Source organism: Protopterus annectens, chromosome 17.part0 (genome assembly GCF_019279795.1).
Source record: "Protopterus annectens isolate FY-2018-M chromosome 17.part0, PAN1.0, whole genome shotgun sequence".
Lineage (NCBI taxonomy): Eukaryota > Metazoa > Chordata > Ceratodontiformes > Protopteridae > Protopterus > Protopterus annectens.
Genome location: NC_056751.1, coordinates 705,148,326 through 705,173,329, shown reverse-complemented (window position 1 = coordinate 705,173,329; position 25,004 = coordinate 705,148,326). Strand labels below are relative to the sequence as shown.

General features: G+C 39.6%; 1 protein-coding gene across 3 annotated transcripts in view; it reads right to left on the bottom strand.

Moving 5' to 3' along the window:
* Positions 1 to 25,004, bottom strand: part of LOC122791825 (nuclear receptor subfamily 1 group I member 3-like) — a 386,827-nt gene that overhangs the window by 246,850 nt on the left and 114,973 nt on the right. For all 3 annotated transcript variants that reach the window (XM_044059782.1, XM_044059781.1, XR_006363206.1), the window contains exon 6: positions 7,720 to 7,865. In XM_044059782.1, the coding sequence (XP_043915717.1) occupies positions 7,720 to 7,865 (146 nt within the window). The remainder of the gene's footprint in view (positions 1 to 7,719; positions 7,866 to 25,004) is intronic.

Genomic DNA, 25,004 nt, shown 5'->3' with positions numbered 1-25,004 from the left:
ATAGAACCCCACAGGACAGTCATTTATTTTATTTATTATTTGTTTACCAGGAAAGTCTAACTTGGAATAAAGCCAATTTTCAGCAGAGGCCCAGGGAGAAATGCTCCAGACACATGTCTTTGTGATGTGGGAGGAAACCGGAGCATCCGGAGGAAACCCACACGAATGCCAAGAGGACATGTAGACTCCACACAGAAAGCACCCCAGCTAAGAATCAAACTGGAGAACCTCTTGCAATGAGGTGATAATGCTACCACTTCACCACTGCACCATCAGAATGGATTTTAGACAAAGAAAACATTGAACAAACACACCAAAGATTCCTTTCAGTGTTACAAATTTGACAATCAAGGATAAGCCATCACATAGAAAAACATACTGATACAATGGGACTACTTCTATTCAGCCACAAATTTCACAAAAGTTATTTTGCCAAAATGTACATTATTCTCTATTTTTTTCTACTTTGCCTTATCTCAACTTACCCTTTTGCTATTTCTCACTTCTTTATACCTCCCTCTTTTTCAACACTCCACATCCCCTCTTCTTCCTTCCTCTAACATCGGTTTTATGGCAAATTACCTAATTTCTGTCACTTGCTAATTAACTGAATCCTATCTGAATACTTTATCTGCTGCATGTTTAATTTTTTATAATTACTATTGAATTTTAGAACTGTTTTCATTGCAATTACCTATAAAGAATGTACCTCAAAACTACTTAATGATCAGCGCACTTACCCTATTAACAAATATATAATTGGATAAGGAAAGAGCTGCGGTCCGGAACATGTAGGGTTAAGGTACAGAACACATTTTCTAACTTTAGAATTGTACAAAATGGTAAGCATCAGTATTTCATACTGGGAACTTATTATGAAATATATTTATGACAACTTTATTATTCTGTTACCATATATATCCAAGTACATTTGAGAATGACTGTAAAATTGGGCTGATGGTAACTACCTGGGATGATCAAAAGGTTTGTTTTTATTTTTATTTATGTGTGTTTACCTGGGAAGGGGCGCTGACCTCCATGGACCTTTTTCAGGCACTGTCTGGTTAAGTGACTTGCTCAAAGTCCCACAGTTAGGCAATGGGGGCTGATGGATTCAAACCCTGGACCACAGGAAACAGCTCCTTAGTCCTTTGCTGTTGTAAAGTTATTATATTATTATTCAGATGAACTATTTAGCTGAGCAACACTGGGCAATTTATTTATTTATTTATTTATTTATTTATTTATTACCATTTTTTCACTGGGATTACCTGTCAGGGCAATAAGCTTCCCCTTTTCAGTGGATGTCGAGGGAGAAGATCTGCAGGTATGCATACATGAACAAAAGGTACAAAAATATTGCATTTATTGCAAAAAAAGTGTATGGTTCTATATTTTGGGCACTTTAATAAGGTTTTTTTATATTCAATCAATGCTGCTATTTCACATTCATTTGAATCTGTTTAAGATCTCTGAGTTCTTTGGATAGGGTACTAATATTTCAACCAAATATGAGTGCAGTAATAAGAAAATGTCATCTGATTAGATATGATGTTCACAATTTTATCTAAATATACAGACATGTTGATATTACTCAGATCTTGTCTAGAGAGTGAATAGATATTTTCTCTCTGTGATGTCAAAGCGCTCAAGAAATTGGAAAGGACCCAACAGTACTTTACCAAGAAATGACTTGGCATGTTAAAGGATAGTTACGCAGACATCCATTAGAATTTAAACACTGTGAGATACAAATTTTTACAGACAATATGATGCTGGTTGATGTGTTCTAATAGTGAAGTTTCAACCAGTACTATTATTATTTTTAGAACTTTTTTTTTAAATTCTACAAGAAACATCAACTTGATAGCTGAAACAGATACATTTCACAATAGAAGAAAATATACTTTAATGTTTGGGGAGGCATCTTATACCATTAATTGCCATTTGCAGTGAGACAGGCTGTTAACAGGAAATTTAGAAACTTCACTTTACTTTTTGGCTGGAAGCAGGGTATATTACACTGATTATTGATGGATACAGAATCATTGTTTAACTAATTTAGTATACTGTTATACTGTAAACTAATATTCTATTATGGAAAAAGGCAGTATATATTATAGTTGTACAACAGTAAAAACTGATTTTTTGTACAAAGATTATGATTTAGGTGCAGCTAAGAATGATGTTCCTTATATGAGGAAGGGATTGCTCCTGTTTTAAATTGTATAAAGAAAAAAGGGGCAGGGATTCTGCTATGATGATGCGTATGTGCATAGTCAGTTTATATGTTAATTTAAAGAACAATAAAGATGATTAAACATATATATATATATATATATATATATATATATATATATATATATATATATATGGGTCTATGTTTCTTGATCGAAATTTCACAATCTCGAACAAGAAACATCGAAACCCATTAAAGCGAAAGTGCACTACATCGACAGCGCACTTACGCAAAAGCCAGTTCTCCGAACCAGCAAAAAACAACAAAAAAAACTACTTTAAACAGTATTTTGCAGGAGCCAACCCCCTTGCATCCCCCCATGTGGGGGGCTGGACCCCCCCACTTAAATATACTAACTCTAAGATCGCACTACAGTGAGGAAAGGGATATATTTCCTTATCCCCACTATAATGTGCTTTGGAGACCGGCTTTTGCAAAAGTGCACTTTCAATTTAGTGCACTTTTGCTTAAATGGGTTTGATCTTCTGGTTGTCGAGAAATTGTGCTTTCAAATATTGGGAGTAGACCCATACATATATATATATATATATATATACATATATATATATATATATATATATTTTTTTTTTTTAGCAAGAAAACAAAGGTAGTACGACCACCATGTTAGAGACAAAATTTACAGTATTTACAGACATGACACTGACCACATGGCTCACTCTTGATCCTGTTTTATTTAGAAGTTTTTTTACTTGTCATCAGTATAGACCATAATACTTTACATATGCTAGTGGGGTAAAGTCATCAGATGTTAGATTATGAATCAGAATATTCTGGAAGTTAACATTTAAAGAGTGCCACAGTGATAAACTATGTGAATATAGCTTCAAACTAAGCACGCGCATACTTCACCTCTTTTAAGGAATCTGACATCCTGATACCATTGTTTGATTATCATAACAGGGGAACTTGAAGGTGGATGTTTAAATGGTTTCCATACATACTCTGTATATTAAAAACACTTTCATGCACCGAGATAGAGGGGGAGAGAGATTAAACATCCAAATCAATGCTCATTAATGTCATGGTGATAATAAATGCGCAGTTCTGCCATTCAACAACGCTGTCTCATCATACCCTATTTTGATTAATTAGGCTAGGATGAAGCCATATTACCATACACACGTGAGCACATTTGTGCATGCACACTTACTTCTTGATATGAGAGCAAACAGCATTATTTCACTTGTGCACTGTGAGCCCAGTATGGAACAGAATTCAAAATCAGCATTCCTTTATCACACACTTGTTCATTCTATTTTTGTTAATGTAATAGATTCTGTGGCCACTGCACCTTTAGGAAATGAGAACCTCCCTTCAGTGAATTCCGCTGAATGGAGTGCATTTCCCACTCTAAAATTTATATAATGTCCTGACTTGGATAAAAGCATGCACATTTAACTTTTTGCAACTTGGATGTTTTGATTTTAGTGATATTTGTATATTTATATATCTATGCGTCTACTTCAGAAGGACAAAATCCCACTTACTCGAATCACTAAATGTCGAGATGACTTCACCGAAAACACAAATAATTGAATACTCGGATCACCACTAGTAACTCCAGGTAAGTAACTACATGGCCAGCACCATAAAAACATCAAAGCAAAGCAAATTAAACCCAACCATGTGGGGGGCTGTGTCACCCACACCCCCTTAATTATGTATACCATCTCCAAGATCGCACCACTGTGGGGAAAGGGGCAAAATTCAGTATGGTGGTCAAGTGGTTCCTTTCCCACTGTAACTTTCCGGTCTTCCGAGTGTTCATTTATTTGTGGTTTCAGTGAAGTCGTCTCAACATTTAGTGATTTGGGTAAGTGGTACTTCGTGCTACTGAAGTGTATATATATATATATATATATATATATATATATATATATATATATATATATATATATATATATATATATATACATATATATATATATATATATCTACATATACATGTATGTTTACAGATATATACATACATGTACATGCATATATATTGGACAAGGGCAATCTATAAAATACTCACAGGTTCATAGGTTCATACTAGGCTATCTGCCCTAGGACATTTATAAGCCTAGCCAGAGTATGTTTGGCTTTTGCCACCCATTTTAAATTAATTTTGCTATGCCCTTTTTCGAGGTTAGTATACTGTGCCTCTGTCTAGCAGTGACACAGAAGTGATACCCGGGGTAAACCTACGATCTCCCATCCACTCATCAAGATTCCTCTTGAAGAGAGTCAATGAGGGACTCTGCCTAACCTGGACTGGGATTTTATTCCAGAGTGAAGGGAGCCTCTGGGTTATGAATCTGTCCCTCCAGCATGTCCTATTTATTTCAGTGCTGAGGTTCAAGTCTCTCGAGCGCGTAGCTTGATGGGATTTGGATTTTTTGAGGTGCAGCATGTCCCTTAATTCCGGGTTGGACATGGCTTTATACGTCAGGCACAGATCACCTCTGAGCAGGCGGTATGCCACTGAGTAGAGATGGAGTTTCTTTACCCGGGCAGCATATGGCATCTGTTTGAGCCCTTTGATCCTCTTGGTGAGGTACTTTTGGGGTCTTTCCAGTTGCTGCAGGTGTTTGGTAAGGTACATCCCAAAAGGGGCATTGCATTCGATTATGGGCCTGATGAGGGATGAGTAAAGAGGCATGATGACCTCCCCTGATCTAGATGTGAATCCCTTCATGATTAGGTGGGCTATATAAAATGTTTTTCTAACCACTTTGGCCACGTGGTTGTCAAATGAGAGATTGCTATCAACTTGGGTCCCCAGGTCCCTAATTACTTCTTCTGTACTTAATGAATTACCACCTATGTGGTAATTTGTGGGCACTTTGTTTTGCCAAAGGGATGACTATACACTTTTTGGCGTTTAGCTTGAGGCCATGGCTCTGGCACCAGTTGTCTGTTTCTATGAGGCCCTTTTGGAGGATGCTTGTGTCGGCTGGAGAGTCGATTATGGCGCCCAGTTTGCAGTCATCTGCGAACTTGGTCAGCCACAGTCCTTCCGTGTTGGCCTGTACCTCCGAAATATATACCGAACAAGAGAGGTCCCAGGACTGAGCCTTGTGGGATGCCACTTGTAACTGGTTTGGAGTCTGACATGGCTCCAGCAATTCTAACCATGTGGGTTCTGTCCTTGAGCCAGTTTGCAACCCATCTAGTGACATAGGGGTTTATATTTAAGCTGGTGAGCTTAATCTATAATGCCCGAGTGGGGTATTGTATCGAAGGCTTTTGCGAGGTCCAGGTAGGCTGTGTGGACCACCTTCCCTTCGTCAATGGCCTTGGTGACAGTTTCAAAGAAGTTGACAAGGTTTAAGAGGCAGGATTTGCCCTTAACAAAGCTGAACTGGGTAAGATCCAGTGTCTGTAGGTCCCCAATATCTTTATTTATGAGGTCCATGATGATCCTTTCCATCGCTTTGCAGACCAAGCTAGTCAGGCATATGGGACGATAGTTTCCAGGGTCTGTTGAGGCACCACCTTTGTGGAGAGGGACCACTGTTGCTGTACGCCACTCTTTGGGTACATTTACTGTAGTAAGGCTGAGATTGAACAGTAGTTTTATGTTTGGGTTTAGCTCTTCTTGGAGTTCATGTAGGACGTAGCCCGGGACACCGTCTGGTCCCATTGATGCTGTGTTTTTTGCTTTGGAGAGGGTGGCTCTTACCTGAGCATCTGAGATGTCAGGGGGCAGCACTCTGCTGGGATAGGTATTTGCCCTTTTGGTGGGGAGGGGGGGGACTCAAAAGATAATCAGGGTATAGGCACAAACCCATGCCATCTTCTTGCTCCTAGAGGCTATATATTGGGTAAAACTGGGTTATATTGTCAAGGCTTGAAAGAGCTCTTACGCAATTAGACTACTAATCTCCTATAATCATATATATATATATATATATATATATATATATATATATATATATATATATATATATATGATTATAGGAGATTAGTAGTCTATATAAGTCAGATGGGTCTATATCACATAGTCGAAGTTTTATAATTTTGAACTCAGAATGTTCGAGCCATTACATTCAAAGTTACAAAACTTTGACTAGTGATTAAAAAAAAAGAAGTAAAAACAAAATAAACTGTTGTAAGCAGGGGTGCAAGTCCCCCTGCATGCCCCACAACCCCCGCTACTTAAATATACCAACTCCGAGATCACACCACATTGAAATGAATGGAAACCTCCCCTTACAGAGATTTCCATTTAAACGCTCAAACTTATACAGGTTCAAACTTATGGTCTCGACCATATGGGGTTCAAACTTGTTCAAGTTCGACTATGTGATAGGAACCAGAGTCAGACAACTGGTTGAATGTACCAGTTGTTGAATGGAGCTTATCAAAAATCAGCTGATTGCATGTACCAGCTTTTTGTTAGTGCAAGATCGTGGTACAGTGGGTATCTGGGAATTTGCCCTTTCCCCCCACTGTATTACAGTCTCAGAGTTGGTACATATTATTAGTGAGGGGGAGGGTGCAGGGCCACTCCTGCAAAAAACTTATTTTAAAGTTTTTTTTGTCTCAGTCAGTTGGTGATTGATAAGTTGTGTTCGAGCACTTGCCATTCGATAAGGTGAACTTTTGATGGTTGGTCATGTAGCCATATACTGTATATATATATATCTATATATATATATATATATATATATATATATATATATATATATATATATGCGTCTACTTTACATGGTTGACATTTCAGAAAGTTGACTTTCATATGGCCGAGACTATATGATCGACTTTCAGAATGCCGACTATGTAAAGTAAACATAAACAAACAACAAACACTTATCTTAAACTTTTAGCAGGGGGGGCTGCCCCCCCCCCATAACTTAAATATACCAACTCCGAGATCGGACTACAGTACAGAAGTGGGAAATATTCCCATTCCACACTGTGCGGAGATAGCCATTTCCCATGGTCGGCTTTTCAAAAGTCAATCATATGGTCTCGGCCATATGAAAGTCGACTTTATAAAAAGTCGACCATGTGAAGGGGACCCATCTATATATATATATATATATATATATATATATATATATATATATAATCTTCATATATCTATTGATATATATATATATATATAGAGAGAGAGAGAGAGAGAGAGAGAAATACATAGCTATATAGATATATAGATGTATACAGATTGACAGGTATAAATATAGATACATAAATACAGATAGATACATAGATATAGATATGTATGTGTGTATACAAGCATGTAGACAGTTGTATTGCTACAATTGGGGGTAATCATCCCATACTACTTCATGCATAAGAAAGTTTAACACAAAGCACACGTTTTACTAATGGGCACGTCATCTGCCTTTCTGAATGTAACTTCCCAAATATATTTTATTCTTCCATTATAGATAACGTTTGCCTCACTGGGCATAATTAAAATTTATTTTAGCTCATGATACTTTGGAACATTAAATGGTAGACCTTACCATCAATGGCATCCTTAATTGTGAATCGGTCATTTCCGTAGTCCCAGGTACAGGTGTCTACGTCAAATACTGTGGTGCTTATTATCTCAGACACCTCAAACACTGACCCCTTTAGCAGTATAATTTGGTCTTCAATGGGTAATGTCCTGTTTAAACAACAATTACATTTAAATGGTAAGCCATGAGCAGTTTCTACAGATGGCATTTTTCTAAAACTTTTTTGCACTATTCCTGTCAGCATTAATGTTTTAAAAACATTGAAACATGCAGGTCTGTCATGGTAAATATAAGCATATAAGGACATTCTGTCTACCCTCTGCAGATCAGTTTTTCTATTTTCACCACTTTTTTGCTGAAGTGCTTTGCCAGATTACAACACTATACCTGTATAAAACCTACTGGGTTTACCATCTGGCCAAGAACATGGCCTCAGAAATACATTCAATACTCTCACTAACCACTATACAGTCACAAACCCAGTCTATAAAAACATGCTCAGTGGCATCCTCTCAGCTAGCCTATTCATTGATATGACTACAGCCTTCAAAACCATAAATCATATTCTATTTCTCAACAAATGAACTGGAATCAACTTCAGAGTTCCTCAGTACACTAAATTAAAAGTTACCCAGACAACTGCACTTTCATGGTCTATTAAAGCAGTCTTTCTGACACTTGCACCATTATCAGTCTACCTCAGGACTCTGTCCTTGGGCCACTACGATTCACTCTTTTTATTAATGACCTGCCTTACCAAGTTAGACATATCCATGTATGCCAAATACTTTCTCATGCTACATTCCAACACATCTCTCCCAGATTTAATCAATCGTTGCAAAACAACATCTATTCCCTCTGCTAATGCTTCATTGGTAACAAATGAATTATCAACCTAAACAAATCAAGGATAATGTCTTTTTCTACATCTCAGAACATTACTAACAGCACTGCATTCAAAATAAAGAACAGACTCAGTAATTATATCCCAAAAGTGACCCAGCAAAAAACTCCTGTGTTCCTCTGGACCCTAACATAAACTTTTCTCCCACATAGACTATAGATTCAGTAAAGCCCTATACCAATTGAAACTTTGTTACCTAATCTCCCATCTTCTCACTCCAAAATCCTGGCTATGTTTACCCAAGAATGCACTGATTCCTAAACTGAAATACACCCTTCCAAGTATTTCTTTATTCTCCACCAGCACTGCACACAAACTCCAGATGGCTGAGAACAAAATATGTCATTTTTTGCTCATCTTGATCCCACACATTTACATAATTGCATCTTACTCACTACCACCCACTGAAAAATATGGTCCTTAGCACTCTGGTCTTTACTATTCTCATTCTTGGCCACTGTCTACCCATAAAGATTCAACTACACTTATGTATAAGCTAAGATAATGCCGTCTCCTCACTTAGGTCACAAACTACTACTGGAGAAAAAGCATTTACTAATCAGTGCAGCCACCTGGAACAACCTGCCCTCCAAGATGCAATCCCTGACCTCCCTACAGTATATCAAAACTAAATTGAAACAGCTTCTCATAGAAGATAGTATCTGTAAATGCTCTGATACTGAAAAATACATTTTGATTAAAAATACCTAATTCAGATAATAAACCCACAGCCATGGCTTATTTCCAACCACTACTGTATTGTATTCCATGTAAATAATGTATATATTTCTCTAACATCAATGTGATTATTTTACGTTTAGTCTACACAGTATATAACTGTAACTGAAATGTATATATGTTCATGTTATGTCTGCTGTGATTTATTAACACTCACTTCAATATTTGTATCTGCTGCTACCCCAGAGCTTGGGCCATGGTTGGAAAGGATCCCTTGACCAGCCCACCTGCCTGGTTATCGAATTGCAAAATAAAATACTATAGTAAATAATGATGAATTATTAGTACAAACACCTTCTTGCTCTCAACAGCTGTCAAAAGATGCAAAATGTTTTCTGATTATGCAGAACTAACCATTGTATAATCATTGTATAAAACTAAATTTGTCACAAGAAATGATAAGCTATTGCATTCAGCACACCACTGAACTGAATCAGTGACTATATATGAAGTTTACATATTGACAGAAAGTTTTAGTTTTAGAGCAACATAAGACAAACAATATCATCTTATAAAATCCCTAGATTACTGGCTCAAAAGTACAGCTGCACTCCACAAAATGCAAAACAGTGTATTGAAAGTAAGGAGTTTAGGCCTGTCCACTGGCATATGAGATACATGTTCATTTCCTACCTGTGAAGCTATTGCGTGACCCACATTTGATTAACAGATGGGAGCAGAAAGGTTGTAAAGCAGGAAGAGCAAGTTATATAGGTTTTATGATTACTTCACCTGTTGCAGGCTTGGGAAGAAGAACCAGTAATCTGACCTGGTGTATCTAGGGCCATTACGCATAGAGATATAACTTGAGGAAGCATATTCACTGACCACTTATACACCAGGTAGATGAAGGTCTTAGAATTGGAAATTAGGTTTGTTATTTCAAAAAAAAGGAAGAAAAAAAAGAAAAGTGTGATATCTTCAGGGGGGTGCATATAGTCTTACAAATAAGAATAAATTAGGCAGTGGTAATAAATGTGATCCGTGAAGTGCTAACATCATTTGGATGGGGAATTAATAAGTTTGTTAAAAAAGAAAATAGGTGGATTTAATTATATTGTACAATTCACATGTGGTATCAAACCGCAAGTAATCATAGTAATCAAACATTAATTAAACAAAAGTCAACTTATCTAGAAAATGACATTAACATTGTTTGCATTCCCCTACACCTCCTTCTAATTATGTATACCAGTTCCTAGATCAGACTACAGAGAGGAAAGGACAAATTCACAGATTACCTCCTGTATGTGCAATGAGCTCAGTTTTGATCAGCTGTGCTGGCTTTTTTCTGTTGGAACAAATGAACATTCAATCACAGGAATGTATCTCATATACAGACAGATAGATAGATAGATAGATAGATAGATAGATAGATAGATAGATAGATAGATAGACAGATGGATAGATAGATAGATAGATAGATAGATAGATAGATAGATAGATAGATAGATAGACGGATAGATCGATAGATCGGTAGAGAGATAGATAGATAGATAGATAGATAGATAGATAGATAGATAGATAGACAGATGGATAGATCGATAGAGAGATAGATAGATAGATAGATAGATAGATAGATAGATAGATAGATAGATAGATGGATAGATAGATAGATAGATCGATAGAGAGATAGATAGATAGATAGATAGATAGATAGATAGATAGATAGATAGACAGACAGACAGATAGATAGATAGACAGACACACAGACAGACAGACAGACAGATAGATAGATAGATAGATAGATAGATAGATAGATAGATAGATAGATATACTCCAACATTCCATAACAGTTGCACAGAGCACTAAATTATGGTGAAATAAACAATCCAGATTGAAAAAAAAAACACCATAATCTTCATAAAGTGGAGTTCTATTCAAGCCACAGTCTACAGTTTTACCTATAAAGGCTTTATCAATGCATTCAGATGCACATAAAACAGAGTAAGCATTATATACCAAACAGCAGTCACATGTAAATATCACATGATCAGCACGTCAGCATAGACAGGCAGGAAAAGCTCGATTTAAAGGGATCCTAATCCATTAAAAAATACACAGGTAATAATGAGAAGAAAAAAAACATGATAGGTCAGTCAGGAAAAAAAAACATGTTGAAGCCACATCATAAGGTTAGAATAACCAGAAATGTAACATATATTAGTGTTCTAAATCCAAAAACACCATAAATCAATTTGTGTCAATTAAATATAAATTAGAAAACAAGATAATATAATTACAGTACATTAACTGGATAGTTCCTATTGTTAAATAACCCTACTAAATAAAAAAATAACATAAAACATAGATTCAGTTTCCATCATTGTGGAATTTTTCTTTTGAGGGAAGATAGGGTAGTAGAACAACCCCATCAGAGTACAATAAATATTCAGATAAATCAATACAATAATACACAAATATGATAGGTCATCAGAAAAACATTTAGAAGCCAAAGAATGAGGTAATAATAACCAGGAGTCCAACATACACGAGTGTGCTAAATCCAAAAACACTAAATGAATCTTTTCAAATCAATTAAATACAAAGTAGAATACAGATAATATGACCCCAATACATTAAGATGGTAGCTTCTATATTCAAATAACCTACTAGATTTAAAGAATAAAAAATTCACTCAGTGTCCCACATTGGGGAAAAATTGGGTTGGAGGTGTTGAAACCAATACCTTAAAAATTCAATAAATATTCATGTAAATCATATCTACAGTGTCCAAACTGTATTTTCAGTCACCCTTTTTATAAGTATCTAGTTCATGACATATTTCTGTCCTACATAAAAACTGAGAAAATGGAATATTACTTCTAAATGTGTGTGTGTGTGTGTGTGTGTGTGTGTGTGTGTGTGTGTGTGTGTGTGTGTGGGGGGGGGGTGACAACTTGAGCCATGTAAGTATCCATACCAGTTCCAGGGTCTATATTAGAACATTGAAGTTTCAAAACTTTGAATGTTCTAATATCAACCCCTATTCAGCGAACGCTGAAAATAGCGAAGCTACAGAAAACCAAATTTTTTTCCTCGCGAAAGAATTCGGTTATCCGTTTCTGTCGCTTCGCTATTTTCAGTGCTGTGGTGGAAAGTTATGGGTCGGGTTCAGGTAAGTGTGCGATTGGGCGCGGGGTTAAGTGAGTTAGGGTAGGGAATGGGTTAGGTATGTGTGCGATTGTGTGGACGTGAGGGTTAGGTGAGTTAGGGTTAGGACATGGGTAAGGTAAGTGTGCGATTGTGTGGATGTGACTGTTAGGGCGGGGCAGGTGAGTTAGGGTTAGGGCGCGGGTGAGGTGAGTGTGCGATAGTGATGGACCTTAGGGTTAGGGTTTGGGTTAAGGTAAGTGGATAGTAAGTGGTGTATGTACAGTTTAGTGTAGGGTTAGATGTAAGATTTTACATGTATGTGTGTGGATTGCTATTTGTTTGGTGTGCTTGTGTTGTGTGTATGTGTTTTGGAACAGTGAATTTTTTCCCTAGGAAAAAATTCGCTGTTCTGCATGTTCGATGTTGTAAGCGTTCGCTGAATAGGGGTCGATATTAGAACATTCGAAGTTTTGAAACTTCGATGTTCTAATATAGACCTCAGTTCCAATAGTAGTAGGAGCAATGTGTCTTATAAAAAAGAATTTACAATCGTATTTAGATATGTTACCAATTGATGTAACATTGTACGAATTGCAGAAGGAGTCATTACTGGGCACATTGCATTGCAGGTGCTGTGAAGAGCACTTTTGGCTGACATCAAAGAGTTAAACAATACTAATTTCATGAACTTTAATTGTACTTTGACTTAGAAATTCCCATCATGGTATTAGAAACCCAAAAGACTTGTAGAAATTAAAAACAGTGAAATGGTTTCCTGTATACAGATGTGGAAAGATACCCATACAGAAGCTTAGTCACCAAGAAAATGGATCGCAAATCACAATTAAAAAAAAAAGTTAATCCAAAGCAGTTACATGTTTAACTAGTCACAATATTCCTGCAGTAAGGGTAGTGGACCATCCCTTAACATCTGGCAGTCAAGGAAAAAAAAACTTTTCCAAAGTTTAATATAGTCCTTAAACATTTCAGGTGTTGCATCAGATACAAATTTGCTTTCAAAAAGCCCATAAAAAGATCACAAATGATGCTTCCAAACTCAACTAAGGCAGAAACTTAACAGTTCTGTATGTCTGCCAGCAAAAATCCCATGTTCATAGGGAATAGAGGCATACGAGGACTAAACATCAAATAACACATGCAGACCCTTGTTCAACTTTTTACCCTCTGACCAACTGTTGAAATTTAGTTGTACCCTGTAGCCTTGAATGTGCCCTAATCAATCAGAGCTTAAAGTAAACACCCAGAAACTTGGACAACATGTCAGTTAGTGGCCCACTTCTCAAGACAATAGGGTTGCTGTGGGGGTGGCCTAGTTAGTTTGTGAATTTCTGGCCATAAGGAGAAAAACCTTCATGCCGCATCCTCCATAGTCAGTTGTTTTTGTAATGCACTACAGATGATCTGCCCCACCTAGGTAAGGAACAAACCAATGAATGTCTTTCTTAAATTTAAGTGTGAGGTCCAAGGGTAACTGATCATAAAAATAAAGCTTTTGACAACTGCTTGACCCGTCCTGCTCATACTCCTCTTTATCCCACACTAGCACACCCCCTCCCTTGTCTGTGATACTCCTCTTTATCCCACACTAGCACACCCCCCTCCATTGTCTGTGATACTCCTCTTTATCCCACACTAGCACACCCCCCTCCCTTGTCTGTGATACTCCTCTTTATCCCACACTAGCACACCCCCTCCCTTGTCTGTGATACTCCTCTTTATCCCACACTAGCACACCCCCTCCCTTGTCTGTGATACTCCTCTTTATCCCACACTAGCACACCCCCTCCCTTGTCTGTGATACTCCTCTTTATCCCACACTAGCACACCCCCTCCCTTGTCTGTGTGAGTAATACTAACCTGGGATTACCATAAAATAATGCATGAAACTCAGATTTAGACAAATTAAGTTGCCCCTTTTCAGACCAAATGTATCAGAAAAACTTCCTTAATAACCTGAGTTTCAAATACAGTACACCAGTGCAGTATACAAGCACCTGTGCATCTGCATGGACTCAGCCATACCCAACAGAACTAAAATCTGCTCCTCAAGGAAACACAAACCTGTCTGGTGGACATCCTCCATCATCAGGCTTTACAACCAAAGGAAGAAACTGTCATCCAAGGGTAAAAGGGAACAAATTTCAAATTGGAAAAACTCCCTCCTCTGCCTCAACAAGTAAATTAGATCACTAGTGAAAACCTCCACGACAAATTATGAGTTGAAACTAGCCTCCAAAACAAAGGGAAACCACATGCCCTTCTTCAGCTATGTTAGGAACTTCCATGGCAAAGCCCAAGTTTGTTCTGAACTAGTACTTAATGGTACCACTTACACTGATCCTGCAGACTTAGCCAACCTGCTGGCTGATAGGTTCAGCGCAAACTTCACCCCCTTATTGCCTCCCAAAGGCCCAGTCGACATCCACGATACTTGTCCCATACCTTGCATCTCTGTAGATCAAGTGTTAAAGGTCCGATCCAAAGCAAAGAACACAGCTTCCATGGAACCTGATAGTATCCCAGACTGTATTCTGCAACATCTCTAGCAAGAACTAGCTTTGCCATTGAGCACCCTATTCAACCACAGCTTAACTGCAAGATTCATTCCAGCAAAGTGGAGAACTGCCATCATCATCCCTTTGCACAAAGGTGGTGCCACTACTGATCTGGGAAACTATTGCCCCATCAGCTTGACAATTCTGATCTGTAAAGTCATGGAGTGTATTATTATGGATCTCATAAACAAGGACATAGGCAATCTCCAAGCACTCAACCCCAAACCCCACTCAATTTGGATTTGTCAGGGGCAGATCTTGCCTACTGAACCTAGATGATTTCTTTGAGACTGTCGCCAATGCCCTGGATGAGGCAAAGTCAGTACCATACAGCTTACCTTGACCTGGCCAAGGCCTTTGGCACAATCCCCCACTTGGGCATCATCAAAAGCTAACACAACTTGGTGTTAATCCCTATCTAGTCAGATGGGTGGCCAACTGGCTCACAGACTGGAACCACAAGGTCAAAATAGGTGCTACCACCTCCGACAGCAGACCTGTCACTAGTGTGTTCCCCAGGAATCTGTCCTGAGCCCCCTACTATTTGACATATACTTCTCAGAGGTCCAGGCAAAGACAAAGGGCCTGTGGCTAACCAAGTCTGAGGATGACTGTAAGTTGGATGCTGTCATTGACTCCCCAGATGGTGTTAACATACTGCAAGGGGGGTCTCACAGCTGCAAATAACTGGTGCCAAAGTCATGGCCTTAAGGTTAAATGCAAAAACACGGCCCCTACTGATTACCACATCAATGGCAACCCCCAATGCACACAACCTGTGGTGAGAGACCTGGGTACTCAACTTGACAACACTCTCACATTCGACCATCATGTGGCGGTGGTCAGAAAAGCTTTTTACTTGGTTCATCTCACAAGTAAAGTGATTGCATCCAGAAAAAAGGAGGTTATTAGCTCTCTGTACTTCTCCCTTATTATACCTGTAATTGAGTATAATGCCCCATTTGGTATGTATCTCTCCAAACACCTGCACCAACTAAAAAGGCCACAGAAATACCTCATGAAGAGAATCCATGGCCTCCAACACCTATTCTATGTGGACAGGCTTAAATCACTATCACTCTACTCGGTATCATACAGATTGCTCAGAGGTGATCTGTGTCTTGCCTACAAGGCAATCTCTGACCCTGCCCTACTGGAGACGCTCCATATCCGTAAGTCTAACTCCTCGCGCATTACCCACTCAACAGGCCTAAATCTAATATGCAACATCAACAAACCTACTGGAGAGACAGGTTTGTCTCCCAGAGGCTGCCCCATCTCTGGAAAAGACTTCCCATACATGTCAAACAGAGTACCTCACTGACCCTCTTCAACTGCAACCTTGATGAGTGAATGGGAAACCATAAATTTGTCCCAGGGGTTCCACCTTTGTCCCTGACTGAGGGTTTTTTTTTTCCTTGACTAGGCTTGCAAGGGCTCCAAGGCCATTAGCCTTGTAATTTCCTATCTCCTACAATCCCAAATATTTTTACTACCTGAAGATATAGTGGATTAAAGCAGGACTTCTTCAAAGAAAAAGACAAAAAGTACAGTTTTGTACCTACCATAAATGTAGATGTTCGAGGATCCACATTGCTGCAGTCATAACCTGTGGGTAGTCCGCTGTCCTCGGTCGGCCCGAATACCAAAGTGTTAGGCTGGCGTCGGTCATGGTCGCTCAGATCTGACGTCAGTACGCAGTGGTACTAAAGCGCATGACTGACGCCATATCCTCAGTCTTTCTTGCCCCAGATGTCAGAAGGCCTAAAAAGAAAAGGCCATAGCCAAAAACAGAAAATACCCAACCACCAATGTAGAAAAAATAATTACCCCAAAAACAACACAGCAACCCCAAACTACAGAGGGGAAGGAGGGAGGGAAAATTGGACTGCAGCAATGTCGATCCTCGAACATCTACATTTATGGTAGGTACAAAACTGTACTATGTTCTTCGTCTCACATTGCTGCAGTCATAACCTGTGGGTAGAATCCCAAAGCAAAGGTAAGGGAGGTTGGCAAAATTAAAAAGCATTAGGAGCTGCTAACATGCCCTGTAAAACTGCAGTGGCAAACCCAGCCCTAGACTTAGAATAAAGAGGAGATGGTAATGTTTAGTAAAAGTGTGCACTGAACTCCAAGTAGCTGCCTCCAAAATATCCTTAGTAGCTACTCCCCTTAAAAAGGCAGTAGAAGTGGCAGTAGCCCTAGTGGAATGAGGTCTGATCCCAGCCGGAACATCCTTTCCATGATGAGAATAACAAAAAGCAATACAATGGCCAATCCACTTAGAAATAGTTTGCTTTGAAACAGCTTTTCCTTGTGAACCTAAAGCAAAAGAAATGAATAACTGTTGAGTCTGCCTGAACCCTTTAGTTCTGCTCAAATAATAGCGTAACTGCCTGTGAATATCCAAATTTTTTTCCCCTTTATTTTGGGGATCAGCATAAAAAGTAGGCAAATGAATAGATTGGTTTAAGGCCACATTAGAAACAACTTTAGGCATAAAAGTAGTGTTAGTACGCAGGGATACCCTATCCTTATGGAATATCAGGAAGGGTTCAGCTGCCATTAGAGCCTGTAATTCAGATACCCTCCTAGCAGAAATAATGGCCAACAAAAAAGCAGTCTTCCAAGACAAAAACTTCAACTCAGATGTAGCTGCAGGTTCAAAAGGAGTTAAAGTAAGCTTTTCCAACACAAAATTGAGATCCCAGGAAGGAGTAGGAGCTCTACGTGGGGGTCTTATGTTCTTTGCCCCTCTAAGAAATTGCTTAAACAAAGGGTGAGAAAATAATGGTGGGTCACAATCATAGTGAGCAGAAATGGCTGCAGCATGAACTTTCACGGAGGAGAAAGACAAACCCTTGTCTAATAATTCTGTAAGGTACTGTAGTGTAACACTCAAATTAGGCACCGAAACATCAAAGCTCTTTGCTGTGCTCCAAAGAAAAAATCTCCTCCATTTATCAGCATAAACTTTCCTAGTACTAGGTCGTCTGGCTTCCAATATGACATTCAAAACTTGTTGAGGTAGCTGCGACCCCCCAGGGTCTAAAACAGAATATGCCAGGTTGTCAGATGCAGGGACTGTATCTTGACATTGAGGAAATGATTGCTTGCCTGGGACAAAAGGTGCGGAATTGGTGGCAAAGGCCAAGGAGGCTCCCGTACTAAACTCCTCAGGAGAGGATACCAGTGCTGACATGGCCAATCTGGAGCTATTAAAATCATGCAAGGCTTGTCCTGTCTGACCTTCAAGAGCACCTTGGGAAGGAGAGGCAGAGGAGGAAAAGCATAGACGTGAAGGTTGTTCCAACTGAAAGATAGAACATCCACTTTCCAAGCTTTTGGGTGAAACATCTTTGTGCAAAATTTTGGCAGTTGGAAATTTAGTGGAGAAGCGAACAGATCTATGTCTGGAGTTCCCCAAGCCACTGTCAACTGTTGAAATACATGAGGATCCAATTTCCATTCGTGGGGATCCACCATCTGTCTGCTCAAAACATCTGCTAAGGAGTTCTGTGCTCCTGGCAGAAACCTTGCTTGAAGAGTGACGTGCAAACTCAGAGCAGTCTCCCACGAAATCATAGCTTGTCTGCAAAGAGGGTACGAATGGGTTCCCCCCTGCTAGTTGATGTACCACATGACTGTTGTGTTGTCTGTTTGAATCAACACCTGTCCCGGTTGAAGTAGATCCTTGAAAGCCATCAGTGCAAATTGGACTGCTAACATCTCCTTCATGTTGATATGCAAATGCTGTAGTCTGGGAGGCCACGTGTCTTGAATCCATTTCAAATTGAAGTGTGCTCCCCAAGCCATGTCTGAGGCATCTGTCGTTAAGATCTGACTCGCCTCTGGTCGGGTCACAGAGAGTCCCTTGTTTAGGTGACATTCCTGAGCCCACCACAAAAATTCCTTTTGGATGCAAGGTATTATCTGAATGACAGTGTCCAAATCGTGGCAGTGTTGAGTCCATACACTTTTGAGATACCATTGTAGCTTCCTCATATGTAGTTTGGCATTGGGAAGTACCAGAATACAAGATGCCATGAACCCCAAGGCTTGAAGGACTGCCCTTGCAGTCAGCCTGGACAGTAGGGACAATTGCTGGAAGTATAGGGGAAGATTTCTTTGTTTGTTCGGGGTCAAAAAAGCCATCTGAGAGGCTGTATTTAGTCTCACACCCAGAAAGCACATGTCCTGAGAGGGTACTAGACTGGACTTTGTTTCGTTCACAGAATACCCTAGGCACCTTAAAACTGCCATTACATACTGTAGATGCTGAAGTAACTTGACTTTGTCTTGAGCAAGAATCAGGCAATCGTCCAGATAAGGATAAATTTGTATTCCTCTTAGTCTTAAGAAGGCTATCACAGGAGCCAGGACATTTGTGAACACCCTGGGCGCAGTAGATAAGCCAAAGGGCAATGCAGAGAACTGATAATGAAAAGCACCAGCCCGAAAACGCAGGAACCTCCTGCATCTGGGCCTGACAGGAATGTGAAGATAAGCCTCTTTGAGATCCAGAGTTACCATCCAGTGATCTTTGCCTAGCAGAGGCAGAAGTTGCTGCAAAGTTAACATCTTGAACTTTGGAATGTCTAGGTATGTATTGAGAATGGACAAATCCAGAATTGGCCTCCAAGTGTTTCCTTTCTTTGGCACAAGAAACAGGCGAGAATAAAATCCTAGGCCTACCTCTGACAGAGGTACCACCTGGATAGCCCCCATTTGTAAAAGTAAAGAAATCTGCTTGTGAGCCTCCAGCCTTTGCTGAGGAGGTACGTCCGGCATGCCTTTGAAAGGAGGCAAGGTGTGGAAATAAAACTTGTAGCCTCGATTTATAATGTCCAACACCCATTTGTCCTGGGTGACCAAAAGCCAATTTTGCTTGAAAAGTGCCAACTTTCCTCCTAGAGGAGCTGCCAGACAGGAGGAATCTGGCAGCTGGAGATACAGGTCATTGGGTCTGTTTACGAAAAGGCTGACCCCTGCCCTCACCAGAAGATTGTGCAGGAGAACTCCACGTCCTAGGTCTGAAAGAACCCTGAGCATGAGCTCTGCCCCTACCACATCTAGATCTGCCCTTAGACTGAAAATCAGAAGAAGGATAAGCCCATCCTTTGCAGGCCAATTTCTGCTAAACTTAGGGGCTGCACTTGTAAAAATTCCTTAACCGTCTGCATGGACTTAGCTTTGTCTTCCATTTTCTTCAAAACTGACTCCACAGGGGAACCAAAAGAACTTCAGATTGAAGGGAGCATCCAAAATTCGAGCTTTAACATGCTCTGACAAATTCTGATCTTTAAGCCAGGCGTGCCTACGAATAACTGAACCAGTGGCAGCCACCCTGGAAGAAGCCTGAAGAGCATCAAAGCCACACTGCAAGGAATGCTTACCTACCTGATCAGAGGCATGAACTAAGTCCTGCAATTCCTTACACTCTATACCCTCAGCTAAAGCATCTACCTTAGATTTCAACTGACTTAACAGAAAATTCTGGTACTTCAGCATATGAAACTGGCAATTTAAAGCCCTCATAGCCAGAGTGGAGGAGGTATACACTTTTTTACCCCACCTATCCAATGCTCTAGAATCTTTATCCAGAGGAACTGGATTCTTAACTACAGAAGCCCTGACACCCTTAGGTCCCTGACTAATAGTTTCGGGTCAGCTCTAGGACTCTTATACAAATATTTATGAGCCTCTGGAACTCTGTAATACCTGTCTGGCTTGACAGGGGCAGGGGTAAAGAATCAGGATTAAGGGAAGCTTCAGAAAAAACATCCTGAACAACATCCAAAACAGGGGGAATAGCCAAGGGCCTATGTTGTGGTAAAAACAAAAATTCCCTAAGCCTCTTACGAGAATCAGAAAAATCCTGACCTTCCCACTTAAAATGCTCCCTCATGGAGTGCAAGGTTTCAGAAAAGGAAAAATCCTCTGGAGGAGAAGCAGAAGGACTGGAATCCTCTGCATCCGAATCAGAATAGGGAGGAAAATCCTGAATGTCCTCAGCTGAAGACTCAGAGTAATCTGAGGAATGCTCCAATCCCTCCACCTCTGTCTCCACCCTAGGCCTCTTATCTGGAGGGGGCATAGAACCTCTGATTAAAGTAATCAAATCCTCTGCCATTTTCAGCATATGTTTTTTAGGAACAGAGCCTGAAGAACTAGGGCTGACGCCTGTGCCAGAAAGACCAGGTCTAGCTTTAGAAGGGGCTTTAGTGACAGAAGTAGAAGGCCTAACAACCTTATGTTTACAGAAACTTGAGAGGCCCCCTTGGCCTGACCTAACTCCTGAGAGGCCAATTCCTGTAAGATTAAAGGCTCCCCCTGTGATTCAGCTGAAACCTCGGCTGGATCCACAGATTCAACCGTAGTTTCCATAGAACCGGCGTCCGCAACGGACGACTCATCCTGCTTAGACTTTAACGATTTATCTTTTCGCTTCTTAGCGGTAGCGGGCGTCGGAGGATCCGACGGCATGTTGTAGTTACACCGCTTACCGAAAACAAGTCTAGCACAATCTAACCTGCATTTAATGGTGCGCTTATTAAATCTAGCGCAAAAGCGACACCCGACTACGTCGTGCTCAGGCCCCAAGCAAGGAATACAGAGAGTGGTAGTCCCTATGAGGTATCTGTTTCCCACAAGAAATACAATTATTAACTTTTTCTGACATCCGGATTTGACTGAGGCAAGAAAAGACAAAAATATTCCCCAACGGGTACTTAGCCCAACTTGGTCTTCGGTCTGAAACTCAGAATACGAAAATTTCAGGACGCCGAATGGCACTTGCAAACGCTGCTTCTGCTTCGGACCATGCGGCAAGAAAGACTGAGGATATGGCGTCGGTCATGCGCTTTAGTACCACTGCGTACTGACGTCAGATCTGAGCGACCATGACCGACGCCAGCCTAACACTTTGGTATTCGGGCCGACCGAGGACAGCGGACTACCCACAGGTTATGACTGCAGCAATGTGAGACGAAGAACATCTGTATTATCAGTACTAGTTCCCTGTGGTCTAGCACACAGTTATTAGAAAAAACAGTATTTCAGATTAATCAATCTGCAAAAAATAGTTAATTCACTTACAAAGTCAACATGTTTAACAGGAAACTGGGTACAAATGAAAGTGCCTTATTTAAAAAGGATAGCAGAGTACAGCTGGAAATATTCACCAGTAAATCCGTATTTTCATGCAGGCGACAGCCTAATTCTGCAACACTGACCCACAATGAAGTCTTTTTGTAATGTTTTCTCCTGCCTCATTTGTACTTAAAGTGACTGGGTTTTCAAGTTGGTTGGAATATTTTGAAATAGATGAGGTGTAATGCTCAATTTCCACATCAGTGTTAGATGAAACATCAGTAGATAAATCAAAGCTGGTAGATGCGGATGGTCTTTGAAAGCATTTGCACTTACCATCAGCCCTAACACTAGAGTCGTCACCAGGTTTAGTGGTTGCCAGGTTCTCTGCTTGCTTGGCAAAATGTACCCCACACCTTAAAGATTTCTAAGTAAAGGTATTATTTTTGTTGTTATCCCCACTGTTCCTATTAAATCTCTTAATGTTTCACTCAGCAATTTCCTTATCAACACTTCAGTAGTATTGACATAATTAGCATTAAAGTAAAGGGCAGGTAGACTTCATTTACAATCATCAGAAAAAGATTACAAAAACATCTTGGAGGCAGCCCCTGTAGGACTGCCTTCCTATATGACATGAAAGTATTGTCTTCCTGGTTAATGCAGGCTCTAAACAGACCCACAGGCTGTGATTGTAAGGTTCTTAGTCAAATATTTGTAAGTGTTTCAGAGTGCCAAATATTAGCTCTCAACCTTTTAGTATCCTGAGTCAAACTGGTAAATGCCTGGTGTATATTAGTAACACTTTGATTAGTGTCTGTGTTACTAGTTTGTTCCTGTTGTGAAAAAAAAAACACAGAATGTGCAAGTGTTCCAAGCTGAAAATGTGAGTTGGTCTCCTCTTCGTCTTCTAATAAGGTACGAGTGAACTCATTCTTCAGTTGATTCTGCTCCGTATGTAAAGAAATTGTATTCGACAAAGTAATATACAAAATGCTATCCATCACCCAAAACAGTAATGCCGTTGTGATTTAAAACATTGTGAAATAAATGTCAAAAATGCAAAATGTGAATTCAAAATTTCAGGAAAGGAAACATCTCATAAATCTAAATATAATGATTTTTTAAGGAGTACTTATATGGGGGTCTGCTCCCACATTCAGTCTGTAAATATAGTTCCTCCATAGTCAAACAAACTCAAAGAAAAGGGATAGCTATTAAAACAAACATTTCCCCTTTACTCCATGTAGGCTGACCTTGGAGACAGCATTGAGTGCATTAGGCAGCATTTCTACAAGCAACACACTGTAGCATCATTAAAGATATACAACATTTCAAGTGTCGACAAAATGGCACATGAGAAAGAGTAGTGTTCCTGCCAACCCCATCTCACAAGTGCATACTTAATGTATTTTCCTGTTATGACTTTCAATCTTGTATATTCTTACTCCACTACATTACTCTAGTGATCCAACACTAGAAATGCACAGCAACAAAATAATCAAAGATCATTACAGCCTTCTCCTCACTACAGTACCTGACTGTCAAATAATCTACCATGGAAGAGAAAGTCTCTGATATCAGGCCCGTAAACATTTATAGTTTCAGCTGGTAGAAGGCCACAAAAAAGGATTGAATATTATACGAGTAGTTAAAATATTGTAAAGTGCACTAATGGTTTACATAGTCCTAATACCTATGCAAATATACCACCCTAGTAGTCTGAAAGACAAACTAAAAGTAGAGTTCTAACAACATGCACATATCAATCAGTCCACTGCCATGTTAGAAAAGAGAAAGGCCTATACATAGACAAGGTTAATTTTAGGATAAGAAAAAAGGCACATCAGGCTAGCATATCAAAGGCAGCAGAGACCTTACAGTAGCATGAATAGGGCTGGATCCATTAACAGGTGACCTAGGCAGCTGCCTAGGGCCTGGTGCTGACTGGGGCCCCAGCCAAAATGCCACTTTAAAATTTTTTCCTCACCTCCGACTGAATAAAAACAATACTGTTACTTTAACTTGGCTTGTGTGAGCTCCAAAGTTGCAAAGCCAATGTAATTCATACACACCACTGAGTGAATGAGATTAGAAGGCTGATGTTAGGATTTTATTTTATTTTTGGCTGCAACAGCATTCCAGAATGGGCTTTCTTTTGTGACAAAGATACAGAATTAGGCTGTGCATGTGTGTTTGTGAACTACCCCATTTAGGGCATTGCCTAGTTAAGTTACTTGTTCAGAGTAATACAGACTCATCCTCTACACTGACTGTCATGTCTCCTTCAATTTTATTTTATTTTCATGTGTGTGTGTGTGTGTGTGTGTGTGTGTGTGTGTGTGTGTGTGTGTGTGTGTGTGTGTGTGTGTGTGTCTGTGTGTGTATGTGTGTGGTAGAGCATTGATGACTACAGTCTGTCAGTGTCAGTCACAGAGTTAAATATTTTGTGGTTTATAAAATACATTTTGATGCTAAATCTGATGTTCCAGTAAATGATTTACAGCAGTCTACTCTTATCTGTCTCTTGTTTTGCAGAACATTTCAGATTTTGACTCATATTTTGCTCTGTCCTGGAACAAGTCACTTAACCTGACAGTGCCTTGGGGCAACTGGAAATTTGTACTAGGCCTCAGTGACTGCCTATACTGCAAGCCTAGTAACTACCCACAAACCAGAGTAGTTATGGTGTAAAGGAAGGAAACGATTGTAATAAACATAAGTATCATACTTTGCACCATTTTTTGGATGAAACTTGGTTTTCTTATTTTGTGCTATGTGGACAGTGTGTTAATTACTTAGCTATAAATAAATCTGACAGCATGAAGGCTGAGATTAATGTTAATATTTTAACTATGAATACATTTTTCTTTAGCTTG